Source organism: Sander vitreus, chromosome 10 (genome assembly GCF_031162955.1).
Source record: "Sander vitreus isolate 19-12246 chromosome 10, sanVit1, whole genome shotgun sequence".
In the NCBI taxonomy this organism is placed as follows: Eukaryota; Metazoa; Chordata; class Actinopteri; order Perciformes; family Percidae; genus Sander; species Sander vitreus.
In genome coordinates, this window is record NC_135864.1 from 16202676 (window position 1) to 16220046 (window position 17371).

General features: G+C 40.3%; 1 protein-coding gene across 2 annotated transcripts in view; it reads left to right on the top strand.

The window, feature by feature from the left end:
* pcdh11 (protocadherin 11) overlaps positions 1-17371 on the top strand; it is a 129290-nt gene that overhangs the window by 6159 nt on the left and 105760 nt on the right. The window contains exons 2-4 of one of the 2 annotated variants that reach the window (XM_078260524.1): positions 34-614; positions 7064-9571; positions 14154-14392. In XM_078260524.1, coding sequence (XP_078116650.1) covers positions 75-614; positions 7064-9571; positions 14154-14237 — 3132 coding nt within the window. In that variant the 5' untranslated portion in view covers positions 34-74 and the 3' untranslated portion in view covers positions 14238-14392. Of the gene's footprint in view, positions 1-33; positions 615-7063; positions 9572-14153; positions 14393-17371 lie in introns of those variants that run through there. The other variant, XM_078260523.1, reaches the window with a different exon arrangement.

The window sequence follows — 17371 nt, forward strand, 5'->3', positions numbered from 1 at the left end:
TTTTCCCTCTCTATCTTGTCTCTATTGTGGCAGAATTGCTGCTGTAGAAGTGAAGCTTCCATCCACCCTTGAGTATGGACTTAATAAGTCAGGCTCATGTGCTGGTGGTCTTGCTCACCTGTGTGGTCTTGCTATGCCGGGCCCAGGAGAGGGACTACACGGTAAAGGAGGAGCAGCCAGAGAACGTCCGCATAGGGAACCTGCGCAAGGACCTGGACCTCAACCTGGACCCCAACATCAGGCTATCCTCACCACTGCAGTTCAAGCCTGTGTACAAGACAGGTGACGTGCCTTTGGTGAGGGTGGAGGCCAACACAGGGGAGATCTTTACCACCAATCACAGAATCGACCGGGAGAAGCTGTGCTCAGGGGTCTTCGCTGAGAAACGCTGCTACTATGAGATTGAGGTGGCCGTGCTGCCGGATGAGATCTTCCGATTGGTCAAGATCCGCTTCCTGATCGAGGATGTCAATGACAACGCACCCCTTTTCCAGTCCACTGTAATAAACATATCCATCCCGGAGAACACAGCCATCAACACCCGATACCCGGTGCCCTCAGCATTTGACCCTGATGTAGGGATCAATGGGATTCAACATTATGAACTGGTCAAGGTGAGGCTCACTCCTGTTTCATCTTTCACATAGAAAGAGAAAATGAATATGTATTTTGTTTGTATGTGACAGGGTGGCCTTAGTTATCTTAATTTTGATAAAAAGAAGTATTAATAATTTTCTAAACCCATCTATAAAAGAAAACATTTTTTTTTAATCACAGTCAGTAAAAAAAACGTTTTGTGTATATATATGAAGCTAAATGCTGAATGTCCATTTGGTTCATTTATGAATGATGATTTTGTCTGTCTAACACCAGGACTTCTACACATGCCAATCATGACTCCTATATATCTTTGTTTTTTATATTTGCTGGTACCTGAAGCTGAATTTCTAACTGAAGTTGATAGAGGCCATTGCTGTATTGCTGCAATATCATCCATCTCAGCCATCTTGTATAAATTCATTTAGATCAATAGTGAATGAGTGAAAGATATTGATAGTGAAAGATACAGGCCTGAAGCCTCATGTTACTGTACAGTCTTCACATTACTGGTTGCTTTATGGACTTAATAGAATAAAAAGCTTTTAGTAGAACAAATAGGCTTACGATTATATTTGATAAACCAAAGACCACTGTAGCAATCTACAATATCTTGGAGAAACAATTACACTTGGCATAATTTAACGTGTGGCAGGTCAGGGCCAGGGCAGGTCACGTCACGTCGGCTACTAGCCAAAATCTTAACGATGACAGAGAGAGGAATAATTTCAACAACTGGAAGTATTGTCATTATATAGAGGCTTTGATCCGAGTGGGAACACTGATGCCATCCAACATGTCACTGTGAGCAGAGCAGCGTCCCTCTTCTTTCTCGCCTTGTGCATGCAGGCAGAGCGAGTTACTATGGTGATGGGAATCTGCGTCGCCGGGTCCTTTTCATAATGTAATTCTATGTGAAATTCGACAAAAAAACTTAATAGGCCTATTTGAATGTGCTATAGTCTTCATAACATACAGTAACAGCCTGAATGCAGAATGCTTGCAGTTCTACAGTTTGGCTGAATGCTGATACCTCCTGTAAGGTTAATTATTGTTCTAATAAAGTAGTATGAGCTTTAAAGGAGCTGGAAGGTTAAGCGTTTTGGGGGGGGGGGGCAGTAATATAGTAATGTAACGAGTAACTTAACTAATTACTTTTGATACTAAGTAATAAGTAAAGTAATATAATTTATTTTTTAAGGAGTAATAAGTAAAGGGTAACATTTCCTGAGTCACTTGCCCAACACTAGTCCGCACACATATTACTAATGGATCTCTGACACACTGCTATGCCTGCAGCATAGGCATATACCTGTCTACATAAGGTCTGATTGGTTGACTTTTTTAAATCAGTGAGTCCTTATGATATTTGCTTTCTGCAGATTTTTCCTCCCATATGGTTTTCATGCAATATGATTCCGATTCTGCATTATAGCTTCTCCTCTAAACTTGCTATATTGCTAGAGCTGTAGTGCTGTAGTTTACATCCATATAGGAAATTAATTTTGATGTGTTGAAAATGACCTACTTTTTCATAAAGTGGAATATGTCATGAAGCTTACAATGTTTTATACCAGCCATTAATATTTCAATATGCTTTATTTCATAATGAGAGAAGGCTATAAAGAAGAAGTTTTCTTTCTTATCAGAGAACACGCAGTAGTGCACACACAGAATTTTCTGCATGTCCAATTTCCAGCAACATGTTACATGTGCTGAACATAGTTGATTTCAGAAATGTGTACTGTATTATGTTAATAGGTGTCTCATGCAGAACTATGAAAAAAAAAGTATAATCTAATTGATGCTTTATTTAACGGCAGTGCAATAGTCTCTGTTGCCTAATGGAGTCAGCCCTACATCTAGAAATGTAGGATAATATCATGCATTCTTCATTTATTGTCTAGACAACACTCTAGACTATGCTTTGTGGATAGACATTGGAGATGACATGAGCTCTTACAAATTAAGTGTAATCAAAGAGGGAGATGCAAGCACTAATAAATAAAGGGTTAGTGGATTTTGAGGGCATGATGCGAGACAGGAATGACAAGTCCATCTTGGAGCCTCAGATGAAGTTAACACTGGGTTGGAATGAACAGAATCGTTGCTGTCCGTGTCTGCCTTGAATACCAATTTGCATTTTTAAAGAGTCTCACTGCCAAGGCCTCTGCAGCGCAATGTCCTGAATTGTTCATGCCTGGAAAATCACCAACCAAATGTTCTGCTTATTATGAAGATCATCTGCAATCATTTTCTTTGCCCTTTTCACAATATAACACATTCGAAAACCCTCGCCTAGACTGTGGTTGTATTCTCTTTTGCAGGAATTTCCTGTTAGAGCATCCTCAGCACTGAGACCCTGATTCAGTTCTTCTCATTATAGTCTCATTGTACTCAAGATTAATTTCCTTGTGTTCCAGGTTCCATAGGAGTAAAACACAGGAACAAGTATTAAAGGAGCCAGAAACATGGCATCCTTTGGCATCTTTTATTTCAGAAGTGCAGTAAAGCCAAGGGTTTAGTGGGCAAAGAATGTGCAAGCATTTCCTAGAATAGCTCTTGGCCCACTAAGCCACCCATGGACTATCTTTGTATGGTCCTGTGAGATTTGTCTCAGAAGCTCCCTCAGAATGATAGTTTGCCCAATTTCCTTGTGTTGTGCATAGCATGGTGCAGGAATTACTACCATTGTGTTGCACAATGAGCCAACACTCAATGGTCCACCACTTCACATGTAGCATGCCTGGATTGTCAAAAGAACAAATGAAAGAAACATAGTAGTCTAACTTTGTACTTTTCCAAAGCTAAGAGGGACAATGGGTAATTTCATCCAACACAGTGCTCCAGCATCACACATAATGGTAATGGTAATCACCCCTTTAGTGAAACTCTTCCATCAGTGTAGTGCAGTGGTGTGCTACGTCACCTGAACTGCAGAGAAGGCGTCCTAAGAAATACTCAAGGTCAGAGAAAGCAATCACATGCATGGATGGAGGAAGATCTCCCATGAAAGCAGATTTGATCACTTTACGTATAACTAAGAGACCAACACGGATAAATACTCAAGACTAAAGAAGATACTGCTGTTGGGTTTGCTCAGGATTTTGGCTGTACACAAACATTGGCCCCTTTACTTATTCCATTGGTGTATGAGTCACCAACATCACACACTATATTAATCAAAATTGCATCTAAGTCAGCATCTTCAGACACATTTAAGGTGGGCATCTTGTTCAAGTCATTTCATGTAGATCCATGTTCTACTGCTGGCTGGGGTATACCTCACTTAAAGTGGATGACAGAGTGGGTGTCTGTATTTTGGTTGGGCAATCTGGAGGGCTCTTAGACTTAACCTTTTGCCACTTACCTAGCTTTTTCCTTGAAACATTTCTGAAGTATACAAACATAATAAAATAGATAAAAATGAAAATATAGGTTTTTGAGTTGGAGTGGTATTTTTGCTGGTACTCCAAGTCGGAGCTTGAATAATTTTATTCCTTAACTGATTCTAACTTTGCATTTGAAGATGCAAAATTTATTCAAGCTCCATTCCCAAGTAGCAAGAAAAATGTGATTAATGTATTGCATGCTGCCTATAGGCAGTGAATATGGGTTTTGGGCAGATAGCTCACTGTCAAGCATTTCCAGTTTTCATTAGCATCCTATTTTGACACATTATCCTCTTCTAGGGGTTGACAAAAAGAGACAAACAATTCCCAGCTTCTTTTGTCTTAATTATATGCATGAGATGATGGCCAGGGGCAAAAGTGGATGAGTAATGGAGAGAAAGAATGAGGGAGGAATGAGAGAGAGAGAGAGAGAGAGAGAGAGAGAGAGAGAGAGAGAGAGAGAGAGAAAAAGGGTGAGTTTTTATCAGCATTATAAAGAGGTGCTATAGCTTGTGATGAATAGCTCTCCCCAGTTAGCCCTATCCATGGGCATCACCGTGACTAGAGTCCTCCTGATATATTCACAGCCCAATCTCAGTCTCCTCTTAGTTTTAATAAGGTTATCAACTTGACTGAAAGATGCATCCACTGATAATCTGAGGCGCTGTCTGCAAAAAGGGGTTCAGAGTCATCCTTCCCTCATCATCAGCCACTTCTGCTTCTGTCAGTATCCCTCAATGATTTTCATTTGAATTAGCCAACTCTGATTAGATTGTTAACCGCACACATCCCACAAATACAGTGCCCTGATACTTCTCTGATCACTGCAGGGACCTTTAATGAGGAATGAATGGCAAGTCATCAAAGTTCAAGAAGACATGGACCTGTACATTATATGTGTGGCAGAAGTGTGAGGCACATAATAATGTTCACACCTAGTTATTAAGAGAGCATTGTCCTTCTCGCTAAGCCTTATGGTTTCCACTGAGTGATTCATGCAAGTATTTGGCCTTTTCTTAGCCTGCCCTAGATCTTATCACAATCCACCAGACTAATTCTGCATTCAGGAGGATGCACAGCCTGAGAGATAGCTCCCTTCAACTTATTGAAATGCGCTGAGTGCTGCCTTGTCAGTTGTAAAATTGTGTGAAACCAAGACAAAAGCATAGAGGAAATGCTAGCTCATTAATCATTGTACAGCATTCCCTTTGACGCATCCTAACTCAACATTCTACTATTAAATCAGTCTTTGCCAAATATCAGTGTGCAGATACTCAGCTACTGTGCCAAATCTGTGAACTATTCAAACAACTGGGGATTGAGGAGCTCTGTGCGGATAGAGTAGTGCTTAGCAATGGAGCCCACAGAATGTTGTCTTGGACCTTTCTGTTATGACAGAAATAGTTCTGCAATGTGCATAAAGATTCAGCACAGTTCATCCATATGGCAGTTTCTCTACTGTACATTTTCAACACATATTTTACAATATATACCATGTCTGCTTATTCCTATGACTCTTGCTTGCCAGAAGGATCACAAAATAAGGTCTGAAAGATCATTGCTGCAGCGTTCGCTGGTTTAAGTAGTTCTGTCAATCACTGATATGTTGACAACATTCCCTCTGCAAGCAGTTTTTCAGAGTAGATAATAATTTACATGCTGCAGCTGCACGTTTCCTTGTGTCGGCTACAATACTATGCTGGCATGAGGATGGTTCTAGATTTTAAAACCTAGTGAGGATTCTTGTGCTCACAATTTGGTTTAAATGTTCCTTCCTTGAACGAGGATAATGTATATATCTTAATCTCATTTGATAGCTGTGCCTAGACAGAGTAATCTCTTCCAACATTATGTGCAGCATGAAGCTTATCTCTTTAAAGAGAATGCTTTTTCTTGTTTTACCATGAAACTGCTTCTGACTGAAAGAGCTTCAAAGGGCTTCTTTGTTTCATAATGTGCATGCAGCTCATTCATGGGCTTGATCTTCTTCTTATTTTCTCCCCCTGCTCTCTCTTCCTTTCCTTTTCTGTCTCGCTCTCATCCTTCCTTTCCTTCCTCTCTCATCTAATTTGAAAACATTTATGGAACCATACCATACCCCATCTGAAATTGTAAATATTAGTGTAAGTTTTGTAGGTGGAAGGCAATTACTCTTAACAGCCAGTGCCAGTTTCTCCGGTTTCTCATAGGGATTACTTATGCATTTGTTTTTATTTTCCTCTGGCTTTACATTTGCCTAGATTTAGCCCTTCTTGTGTAAAAACCCTTTCTAATATGCAGGGTTTTTCACTCCCTTCTCTTAATCTGTGGTGATCTGGTCTTGCAGTGTATTTAAAATGGGAGCTCATTGTTGTGTCTCCATTTCCTGCTTTCTCTCTCCCATTATAAAGTTGAAATGTTCCAAGGCTTCCTGCTCTATTCTAACTCGACACAAGATAGGAAGGTAGAGTGAAATCTCATTTTAGTGAAGGCAGAAAAAAACAGAATGAGGAGGCTAAAGAGGTAAATGAATCCCTTCAAGCAGTAGCTGCTCGGAGGGATTGAGGGACTTGACTGCTACGATAAATGGGCACATTTGTAAAAGGACTAATAAAGTATTGTATAGTGTAAGTAGGAAAGGTAGAGAAAAAGTAAAACAAGCTGATGATTAGCATGTTTGAAAACGCTTTTGATTAACGGGTGCCCAACTGAGAAGAGCAGAGCAGAGCCAAGAACCAGCTGCCTTGTTTAAAAATGTCCTGGGCCGTTTAATTTGCTCTTGACATTCATCTCTGCATAAAAGCCTGATCCCAAGAAAGGTTACAAATGAACCTGTGTAACCTAAAGAAAAACCTTGACAAGCTGTTCGGCTTTCTAAGACAATTGACAAATCTGTGATACAAGAACAAAAACAGGAGGAAGAATGCTTCAGAATACATAATACATCACTACAGAAATCTGCACTTTTCTTTGTTATAAAAAAAAATCTAAACAACAATCAAAACTTTTGTTGGTAAAATGTTGCATGTGGTATTGACATATGAATATTATGAGTATGAATAAATGTAACTCAAAATGTTGTCTTTTCTTTGCAGAGTGTCAGCGAGTTTGGCTTAGACATCATAGAGACTCCTGAAGGTGACAAGTGGCCGCAGCTTATTGTTCAGCAGAACCTGGATCGTGAGCAAAAGGACACATTTGTCATGAAGATAAAGGTAGAGGATGGCGGCAACCCTCCCAAGTCCAGCACTGCCATCCTCCAAGTCACCATCTCCGATGTCAACGACAATCGTCCCGTCTTCAAGGACAGTGAGCTGGAGGTCTCAGTGCCAGAGAATGCCCCCATGGGGACATCAGTTGCTCAGCTTCACGCCTCGGATGCAGACCTGGGTTCCAACGCACAGATCCACTTTGCCTTTAGCAACCAGATCTCTGCCTCAACCAAACGTCACTTTTCCATCGACAGCTCTACGGGACTGATCACTGTGAAGCAGCCACTGGACAGGGAGGTAACTCCTGTTCACAAACTCATCGTCCTTGCCAGTGATGGCAGCTCCACCCCCTCCAGAGCCACAGTGATTGTTAATGTAACAGATGTAAATGACAATGTTCCCTCCATAGACACTCGCTACATTATCAACCTGGTTAATGGGACTGTTCTGCTGTCTGAGAATGCACCTCTCAACACCAAAATAGCCCTCATCACTGTTACTGACAAGGATGCAGATCTTTATGGCAAAGTAGCTTGCTACACTGACCATGATGTTCCTTTTCGGTTGAAGCCTGTCTTTAATGATCAATTCTTACTAGAGACAGCTGCCCCCCTAGATTATGAAACGACTCGAGAATATGCAATTAAGATAGTGGCCTCGGATAGGGGAACGCCTCCTTTGAACACTTCAGCTATGGTTTTAATTAAAATCAAGGATGAGAACGACAATGCACCCATCTTCCCCCAGCCGGAAATCCAACTTTCTATACCGGAGAACAATGACCCCTCTACACAGTTAATAAAAATCAGCGCCACTGACGGAGACAGCGGACATAATGCTGAGATTATTTATACTCTTGGCCCTGATGCGCCTGACGGGTTTAACATAGACAGACGGTCAGGAATTCTCTCCGTTGGCAAGCGACTGGACAGAGAGAAGCAGGAAAGGTACTCATTCACTGTCATAGCGAGGGACAATGGCTCCACGTCCCTGCAGAGCAATGTCACTGTCAGGCTAATCGTCCAGGACCTTAATGACAACAGCCCAGCTTTCACACACCCTGAGTACAACTTCTATGTGCCTGAGAACCTGCCTCTCTATGGAACTGTGGGCTTAATCACAGTGACGGATGCAGATGCGGGAGATAATGCCATTATAACCCTGTCCGTTTTGAATGGGAAGGATAATTTCATCATCGACCCCCAAACCGGTGTGATCAAACCAAATATCACATTTGATAGGGAGCAGCAAAGCTCCTACACATTTATGGTAAAGGCAGTTGATGGAGGGCAACCTCCAAGCTCCTCCTACGCCAAGGTCACTATCAATGTAGTCGATGTGAATGACAATCGCCCTGTGTTCGTCCTCCCATCCTCCAATTATTCATATGACCTAGTGCGAACCACCACCACCCCTGGAGCTGTGGTCACCAGAGTGTTTGCCATTGACAATGACACAGGTATGAATGCTGAGCTGCAGTACAGCATTATCAGCAGCATCATCATCACATCTAGGGTCTCCCCTCGAGGTCTCTTTGCCATTGACAAAACAACGGGTAACATAACACTACAGGAGAAAATTGTGACAGCTGATCAGGGGCTGCATAGGCTGGTAGTCAAAGTTAAAGATCTAGGCCAGCCTGAGTCATTACATGCTATCGCACTTATTCATTTGTTTGTCAATGACACTGTGTCAAATGCTACCTTTATCCAAGAGCAGCTGCGAAAAAGTATGGAGACTCCCTTGGATCGTAACATAGGGGACAGTGAGGTAACACCTCAAGCCAACGGATATGTGATTGTTGTCATAGCAATCATAGCAGGGACCATGACTGTCATCTTGGTGATATTTGTGACTGCCTTGGTGCGCTGCCGACAGACACCCAGACACAAGGTGGTACAGAAGGGCAAGCAGAGTGGCGAGTGGGTGTCACCCAACCAAGACAACCGTCAGATCAAGAAGAAGAAGAAGAGAAAGAAGCGATCCCCCAAGAGCCTCCTCTTGAACTTTGTGACCATAGATGAATCCAAGCCTGACGACCCCACCCATGAGCATGTTAATGGTACACTGGATCTCCCTGTGGAGTTAGAGGAGCAAACCATGGGGAAGTACAACTGGGCCACCACGCCCACCACATTCAAACCCGACAGCCCAGATTTAGCCAAGCATTACAAGTCTGCTTCCCCTCAGCCTACATTTCAAATTAAACCGGAGACTCCAGTGGCCCCAAAGAAACACCATGTGATCCAGGAGCTCCCCTTGGACAACACGTTTGTGGTGGGCTGTGACTCACTCTCCAAGTGCTCATCGACTAGCTCCGACCCATACAGTGTCTCAGAGTGCAGCTGTCAGGGGGGATTCAAGACTGCGGGGCAAATCACCACCCGACAGGTAATTCATGACTTCCTTTTTAAACCCACCCACACTAGTCCCCACTCACACTCCCCTTGCTGTCCCATGGTAGGTGATGTGAAAGGGGGAGGGTGGCAGCATGGAGCCAGGGAGATTTCCCGTACAGACCATGACCATGTCTTCATGAATGTAATTTGCACTTAAAAATGAGTGTGCAACAAAACAAAAAAATGGAACATAATTTGTCGCAATTAACACAGCGAAACTTTCACTGTTCTGACTGTTATTAATTCATGTATTCACCCTCCTTCATAAGCAACCGTAATTGCATAATCATTTACAAAAATACATGTGCAGGTTAATTTCATATTCAAAAGCTTGAGTAATGGCAGCAGTGCAATTATGATGGCTAGCTATTTTAAACTTCAGTGTGAGTGCTTGGTGGCAATGTAGCCAGATTTAGGAGAGCCTGGGATAGGCGGCAATGATTGCACTCTCTACTGATGTATTTGAGGTCAAGGGCAAATGATGTTGTGTGCTAATATATTTGAATGACATGTTTTAACGAGGCAAAGCAAAAAATAAATACGAAAATAAGAAACACACTGACACTGACAATTCATCAGGTATTTATCTGGGCAAAAAGTGTGAAGGTAAAAGCACATAACAAAAAAATTTGCTCTTGATGCGCTAACACAGCTTGATTAATAGTCCCACTTTTGTGGATTCTTTACTCAAAAAACTAAGTGCTGTCTTAGCTTTGCCAGTGAGGCTTTGTGGGAGAGAACTCATTTGAATGCCAGGGTACAGCAAAGGGCTTATGATTCCGTAAGAGATATGTGCCAAATGCGAAGTGCCCCAATAAATAAAAGCTGGCGGGGGAAATAAATGTAAATCAGAGGTAAGGAGAGGTGGCCTTGCTCAGTGCTGACAGCCAGAGTAGATCGCTGTGGGGAAGACTGAGTACTTCTTGGGGCGGGGGTAGGGGGTCACAGGGATCAAGGTGACGGAGAGCCTTGAGACCAATATACTTAAACACCAAGGGAGCAGTAGTCCATAAAAAGCCTGCCAGGCCGACGTTGCATTCAGGCCATAAATGCTCTACTTTAATGGCCGCAATTATTGTTATAAACGGCATGTATGTAGATACACATTCTTTACATTCTTTAAATTACCTCACATAAGAGAGGCTGTAATGGCATCACAACAAAGGTTTGCCGCTGTGATGTGTAGTTTGTGTTAGAGAAGACACTGAAGAAAACTGTATCTCTAATACATGACAGAGTATGTTTGTGTTGATGTTTTTACCTGCTATCATCAGCACAATGGAACTAATCAAGGCTGACTAGTCTGTGCACGGGGTAGCAATGTATTGATACTGATAAGTGTGTTTCCATATTTCCCCTCAGTGTCAAACATCCAGTTGAATTTCTTGGCATATTCAGCCATTTTCATTTTTTGTTTTTCATTTTGTTTCTTTTTGTAATTTTTTTTTTTTTATAGGGCTTGGTTGTTGCTTGGTTGCATTGGCTTTCGTTTTGTGTTACTGTTTTGATCATACTTATCACAACTGCCATTCATCCAATTCTGGGTCAATTTCATGATATTGCATCAATAATTGATTTTGTTTGATGAGGTGCTTGCTTTTGTTTGTGTCTTCCCTCATATTGCACACATTTTTCAGATAGTTGGTTCATTTTTTATTTAGTTTTTCTCCCAGTACACTTCTGTGTGACGTCTAGCAAGCATTAAATTCCTCATGGCATAGTTTTGATAAATTACTGTTGATCCCGTGAAGTATTGTGCTTAGGATAATTTATGAAGACACCCACACAGAGTTGATAGTCATTCCCTTCATATACCTTTTATTTGAAATCCTGGTTAAAAGCTATGCTCTGCCATGGTACATTATACATAAGCCAACTACATGCCCATGGTACCAAAGATTTAATTCATAATGTGTTAACACGACACACAGACAAGTTGTCAGGATGATTTTCCCCTCTTACTAGTATTGACTGCCCTGAAATATGCAGAAATATTCAGTATGTGTTCTACAATTCTGAATTATTATCCTTCATGAATTTTATGCATCAAGGATTTAAATTGATTTTCACTTACGTTGCTGATCAGAGTGGAGTATTTTTGTCGGAATTATTTAAAACCAGTGAATATATGATTAGTAAACATCCTATCAAATCTTCAGGCTCTGTTTGAATCAGTTTATTTCTACTAGGTGCTGTATATTTATTCACTTCTCTACAAGAGAGGTCAGGTTTAATCTGTATAATCTCATATTTTGTTGTCACATGCTCCTACAATTTGAATATATTATCAAGAAAAATATGTCCTCATTGGTTCTACTCACCAACCATATCTTCAGTGATGTTAAGCTGATAATACATCAAATTTTCCCATCCCCTTGAGCAATTGACAAGTGATGCCTCCCACTTTAGACATTAGATTTCCCACCAGTTTTAAGTGTGCTTATTTAAAGCCTGTGTCATGGAAAAAAATAGCATGAAGCTTTGCCTGATGAGAATCAGTGGCTGCAAAGGTTAATTAAATGCACTAAAGGGTTAATCACTCGTAATACAGTATGATTAAAATCACCGTAATTAGGTTTCGAATGAGGCTGATAAAAAAGAAGAAAAAAAGACAGCCGTCCTTGATGCCACGTACTATCCTTGGGTGAGTCACGTTCTCAGGATCCACAGTGATGTGACAATAGATGACCAGCTTTCCTGTTTGTAGAATCTATTATAATTTCATCTCTGCTTGATTTCATCTTTGTGCTCTTTTAAAGAAAATCTATTTTCAAAGTCTAAAGCGGAACACTTAAAAACAGCATGTCTTCAACAAAGCATGGCTGTTGCTTTAATCTTTGGAGGTAAAAAGAGAATATTTGAGCACGAGAATTTCAAGAGATTATTTTAAGTGTGCTTCATTTGGTCTGTCACTGCTAACGATGCAGTCTCTCTTGAGCCTAAACCTAAAACCATAAGTCCAAAAGTAAAGATCACATGCAGGTTTTTTTTTTGTTCTTCTTTTTGTTCATCAGACTGACAGATGGTCCTTTAGTGTCTTTACAGTGATCTCTCATTGGCCCACACCATTCACACACCTAAAGCAGCTGAAAGTAAAGCAAAGACAAAAAGCCCACCCATGGAATAACGATGTGGAGGGCAAGCAGAAGGAGATAATTATGGTTGAAGGTCACCAAAATGTTTTCAGGGACTTTACAGTTGTAGCTGATAAAGAGTAAAGCTTGTAAAAAATACTTCAGAGACCACAGATTTGTGTCACCATATGGCTTCATTATACAGCGAGAGCTGTATTTGCAAATGTAACCCTCCTCCCACCTCTCCGCTCTCTTCTCAGTTTTTACGCATCTCATCATCTTCTTTTAACCCCTACCCCATGATATTAGAGGTCAATCTGCCTCCAGTGATGAGGAGCTCTTGTGAGACTATGTGCTTTAGCGGAGGCAGATTAAATGAGTACCACCCTATTGAGTGATCTCAGACATCACCATGAATTAAAAAAGGCTAATACATTCTTTTGTTTGGCCCGTCTTTCTGGCCCCATGGAGCACATAGGGTCAGTGCTTAACCAAACGTACCTGCTATGAATATCACAACATAAGAGAACCTACTGTTAGTGTTTTTGTAGTATCACATACTCATACATTGCAGTTTGATTAAATATACCCTAGACTATAAGTGTTGCAGTTATGCCTTATTTATAATGCAATTTATTATATTATCTTTACTAAAAAAATAATATCTAATAGAAGCATTGGATAACGAGGGCAGCAGTGAACACAGTCTTTGCATTCCGTCATTCATTTGCGTGGGTGCAGGTATGGGCCTTTCACACCAGCCACCCATGGTCTGATGACAAAGCGCTTGTGCTGACTCATAGTGGGTGCATAGCCAAGGCTAGAAGCCATGATTTTAAAAGGCCAACTTGGCTTGTTAATCAAATATGATGCCAGTATTAAATCCTTGCGACTGATTGTGGCTTTATTTTATTTTATTATCATTGTTTTTTTGTTTTTTGTTTTTTCTCATTTCTGTTGAGTCATTGCACCTATGCATCACTGGGCCTTGCTAATGTAAGCACTATCCGGTCAGATTCTTCCTGATTCAGATATTGGCAGATGTGTTGCAACCTTCTTGGGAACAGCAACATGTCATATTCTGTACATATCAGAGGACCCACTGGCAAGGGTCCCAAAGAAAGAGTGGGCGTAAATTGATCCAAATGGCTTTTTGAGGGGAAATGAAGAGTGCTGCACTAGTGTGGTGGGAGACAAAAAGACAAATTGGGAGTGATAATTGGATACGATTGCATGCTCTGATAAGTACAGGAAAAATGCACAAGCTTGTGACACTTGTAGCATTCTTCAAGGAAACCTGACAAGATAATGACTTGATTGCCAGCCGTGCCTTGAAGAATGCTATTTTTTTTTTTTTAAATCTTATACACTCTCTTCGGAGATTTTTTATTTAGTGTTCAGTGTAGCCTCACACTGATAAGGGTACAGCTTAGGCTGCTCAGAGCTCGATGACATTGTAACTACAATCTCCCTATATCTGTCTGTCTCTCTATATTTCAGGAGACGGCACTGAAACCACCACACTATGGCACACTCTGTGGCACAGGTACAACTCGCTCCCACAGGATTAAAATCAATCTCTAGCTCCCACTACCTAAAGCGAGAAAAAGAGAGAAAAGAGTGAGAGAGAGGGCAAAGGGAGGAAAGAAGGAAGGCGAGAGCTGAAGAGGTGAAACAAGTACTTTACTGTCTCGAAAGCCTCAAACCCCACCTCTTCATACAATCGAGAGAAAAGATGAACTTGGAGGGGAGGGGAGGGGGGGGCATTTTAGAAAAAGAGAGACGCTTCATGATGCCTGCCTGAAACTTGACAAAAGTCCTCCTGTGAATCTGTTGGAAGTTAGACATGCTTATTGAGTCCTATGCTATTACTTACCTGTGTCATTGAGGACCGTACTGTATGCCCTGAACCCTCCTCAAAAAATGTCCCTCTCCAGCACCCACTCTGTAAAATAGCTGTCAAATACAGTCAGTATGTTTATATGTATGTATGTATATCTATCACAGTTGATGGTGTTTATATTTATTGATTCCAATTCTTTGCCTTGTTTTCAAAACTGCCTGGTGGCCATTTTATTTTCTTACTTTCTGATTTTTGTATCATTTGACATTGCTCTATGTGGGCTTGCTCATGGAGCTTATGACTTATAGTGTATTTATGCTGCAAGGTCAACAACCTGTAGGCTTACATTAGTGTCAACACCAATGTAAGCCTACATCACAGTGTACCTTTTCTGTCAACTTTCGCCTCTTTCTGTCCCACTTTTGATGCCACTGATAGCATTGGTAGTGACAATCGTGGCTAAGTTTACAGAAATACACATGGCCCCACAATACAACTACCACATCTGTAGTAATTTTACAACCGTGCTACCGAGTGCCATGCTGTTATTACAGTGGGAGGAATAGTAGTACAAGTTTAATACTTTACGCTAAGCCACAATCACAAGGGACTAACTACTTGGGGTTAAAATCAAAAGCTGTTTATATAGGGCAGATTTGAATAGCACTTAGCCTGACCTTTTGTCTGCCGCTTTCAATTCGGAAGTGATTTAATATGTGAGATCCATGTTAAAATGACTCCAGATGGCAAACAAAAGAATAATAATAATCCTTAGGCAGTCTTTTTAAAATGAGTTGTGGCTTAAGCAACATGACTTGACTTTGTGCACCTAGTTACACTGACAAAATAAATTTTCTGATGAGAAGAACATCGAACACCAAAATGAAAAGGTAATCCAGGCCTCAGTTTAAAAACGGCACTTACTACTTCTTAAGCGTTTGGTTCAGAGCATCATTTTGCTTCTGCTGTTTCTACACCTATAGAATCATTATGGTAGAGTATGTCCTGAATAGAATAATTTCTACAGTATACACCAGTAAATGGCTTGATGGGTTAGCAGCATTGTTGTTCAATAGTCCTGTTTATTGGTAAGCTAAAGACTGCTTTGATAGGTAAGGCATAAAAGACACCTACAGTACATACATACAGTATAACCATAGAATTAGAGTCATTAAAATGGACATAGCCTGTGTATTCAATTGGAAATGTACAGATGGACTTGGCCAGACACTGTTTCCCCTCTTGTGAGGGACTATATATAGTTAAATGAAAATACTGCACGGGCCAGAAGCCTTTTTAATTTTGTTCCAGTCTTAATATGTCATGGTTCTACAGACTGTGTCTATTTTAAAGCTTTTAATTGTATGTGTTGCCTCTTTGTGAGGCAGGTTGTTATTATTGAAGGAGGTATATTCATGTTATTATGGTATCAAATGTATTCACTACTGCGTAGGAGCCACAGTATGAAATATACATAGCATCCTAGCACTGTGTAATGATTAGATTTGCCTGATCTTTGGAGAAAAGAAAAAAAATACTCATACATGGGGAGAGCTTTTGTCCTTGTAAGGGAGACAGACAACCTCACTTGTATTCAATGTGAAGTACAATATGCACCTTACATGATCTTTGTAATTGACTTTGATTTGCCAGTGTGGAGAAAACTGTAAATGTTTTGTTTATGTATGTGTACGCTTCTGAAATTTATTAAAGTCTTTTGCATTGTATTGCACATGTTGACGACTCTTCTTATTCATTGCTTTGAGCATTCAATATTAGTCTGCATCCCTCAGTCAGTTCAGTTTTCTGCACACTATACGGCATCTGCTTAAAAAGAATGATAGTTATGTATTGTAACTCAAGATTCTATGAGAATAGGCAGCTCTTAGAGGGCGAAGTCTATACAAAATAGAACAGTAAAACTAAAGTGAGGCAAAACTCATGTTGTAGAATAATCATTTGTTTTTCTTATATACAGTTAGCCAGTAGCATCTAGTATATATCAAACAGGCTGTGGCCTATAGAAGTATGTGTGGCTGTGTTGGTTTGGACATTGTAAATTGACTCATTTCAGCATTAGAAAAACTCTCCATACTTCCCTTTCTGCTACATTTTGCAACAATATAGCTCTTAACTAGGATAATGAGATGAAGAAATGGTTTAGATATACATTGCTCATTAGGAACAGATTACAGATAAGTTATGGAAATTTGGTGGGAGCACATCCTTTGAAGTGCACAGACAAAACAGTAGAAGAAAAGCTTTTTTTGGAACATTTTATTTCTCCTTCATGAGAGCTGATTATGATCATTTGATAATGATAACCCTGCTTGTGATGTACAGTAGTACACAAACATAGGGTTTTACACATCTTAGAGGGAAATTGATGCTAGAGGGTGCAATAACCGCCACTCTAACATTGTGTTATGCAGTGTTTACGCGGATTTGATCCAAAAATACAGACTTGAAAGGCATAAAACAAAGCCAGAGTAGAGACAACAGAACATGTTTAATTGCTTATCAAAGTTACTTCACATTTAAAAATGAGAAAGAGCTAATCAGTTCCCTTGGGGAAAGTATCCTTGGTGATTTGAGAAAATGGTGCACACTCAAGTAGAGCATTCTCATATAGTGAGTGCAGAAATGTCAGCCTTCTATTAATAGATAAATGTAAACCTGCTAAATGCCTCATTCTTACTTAAATAACACAGAGCCCGGGTAGATCATAAGGTAGTTGTATCTCTTTGAGTTAGATAAATTATAATTTGATTTTTTGTGTTATGCATAATTAGGTAATATAATGTTTTCAAATGAGCCATAAATTAATTAATTTAAAAAAAAATCCAACAAAGCCCTAGCATTAATGAGTCTTAAC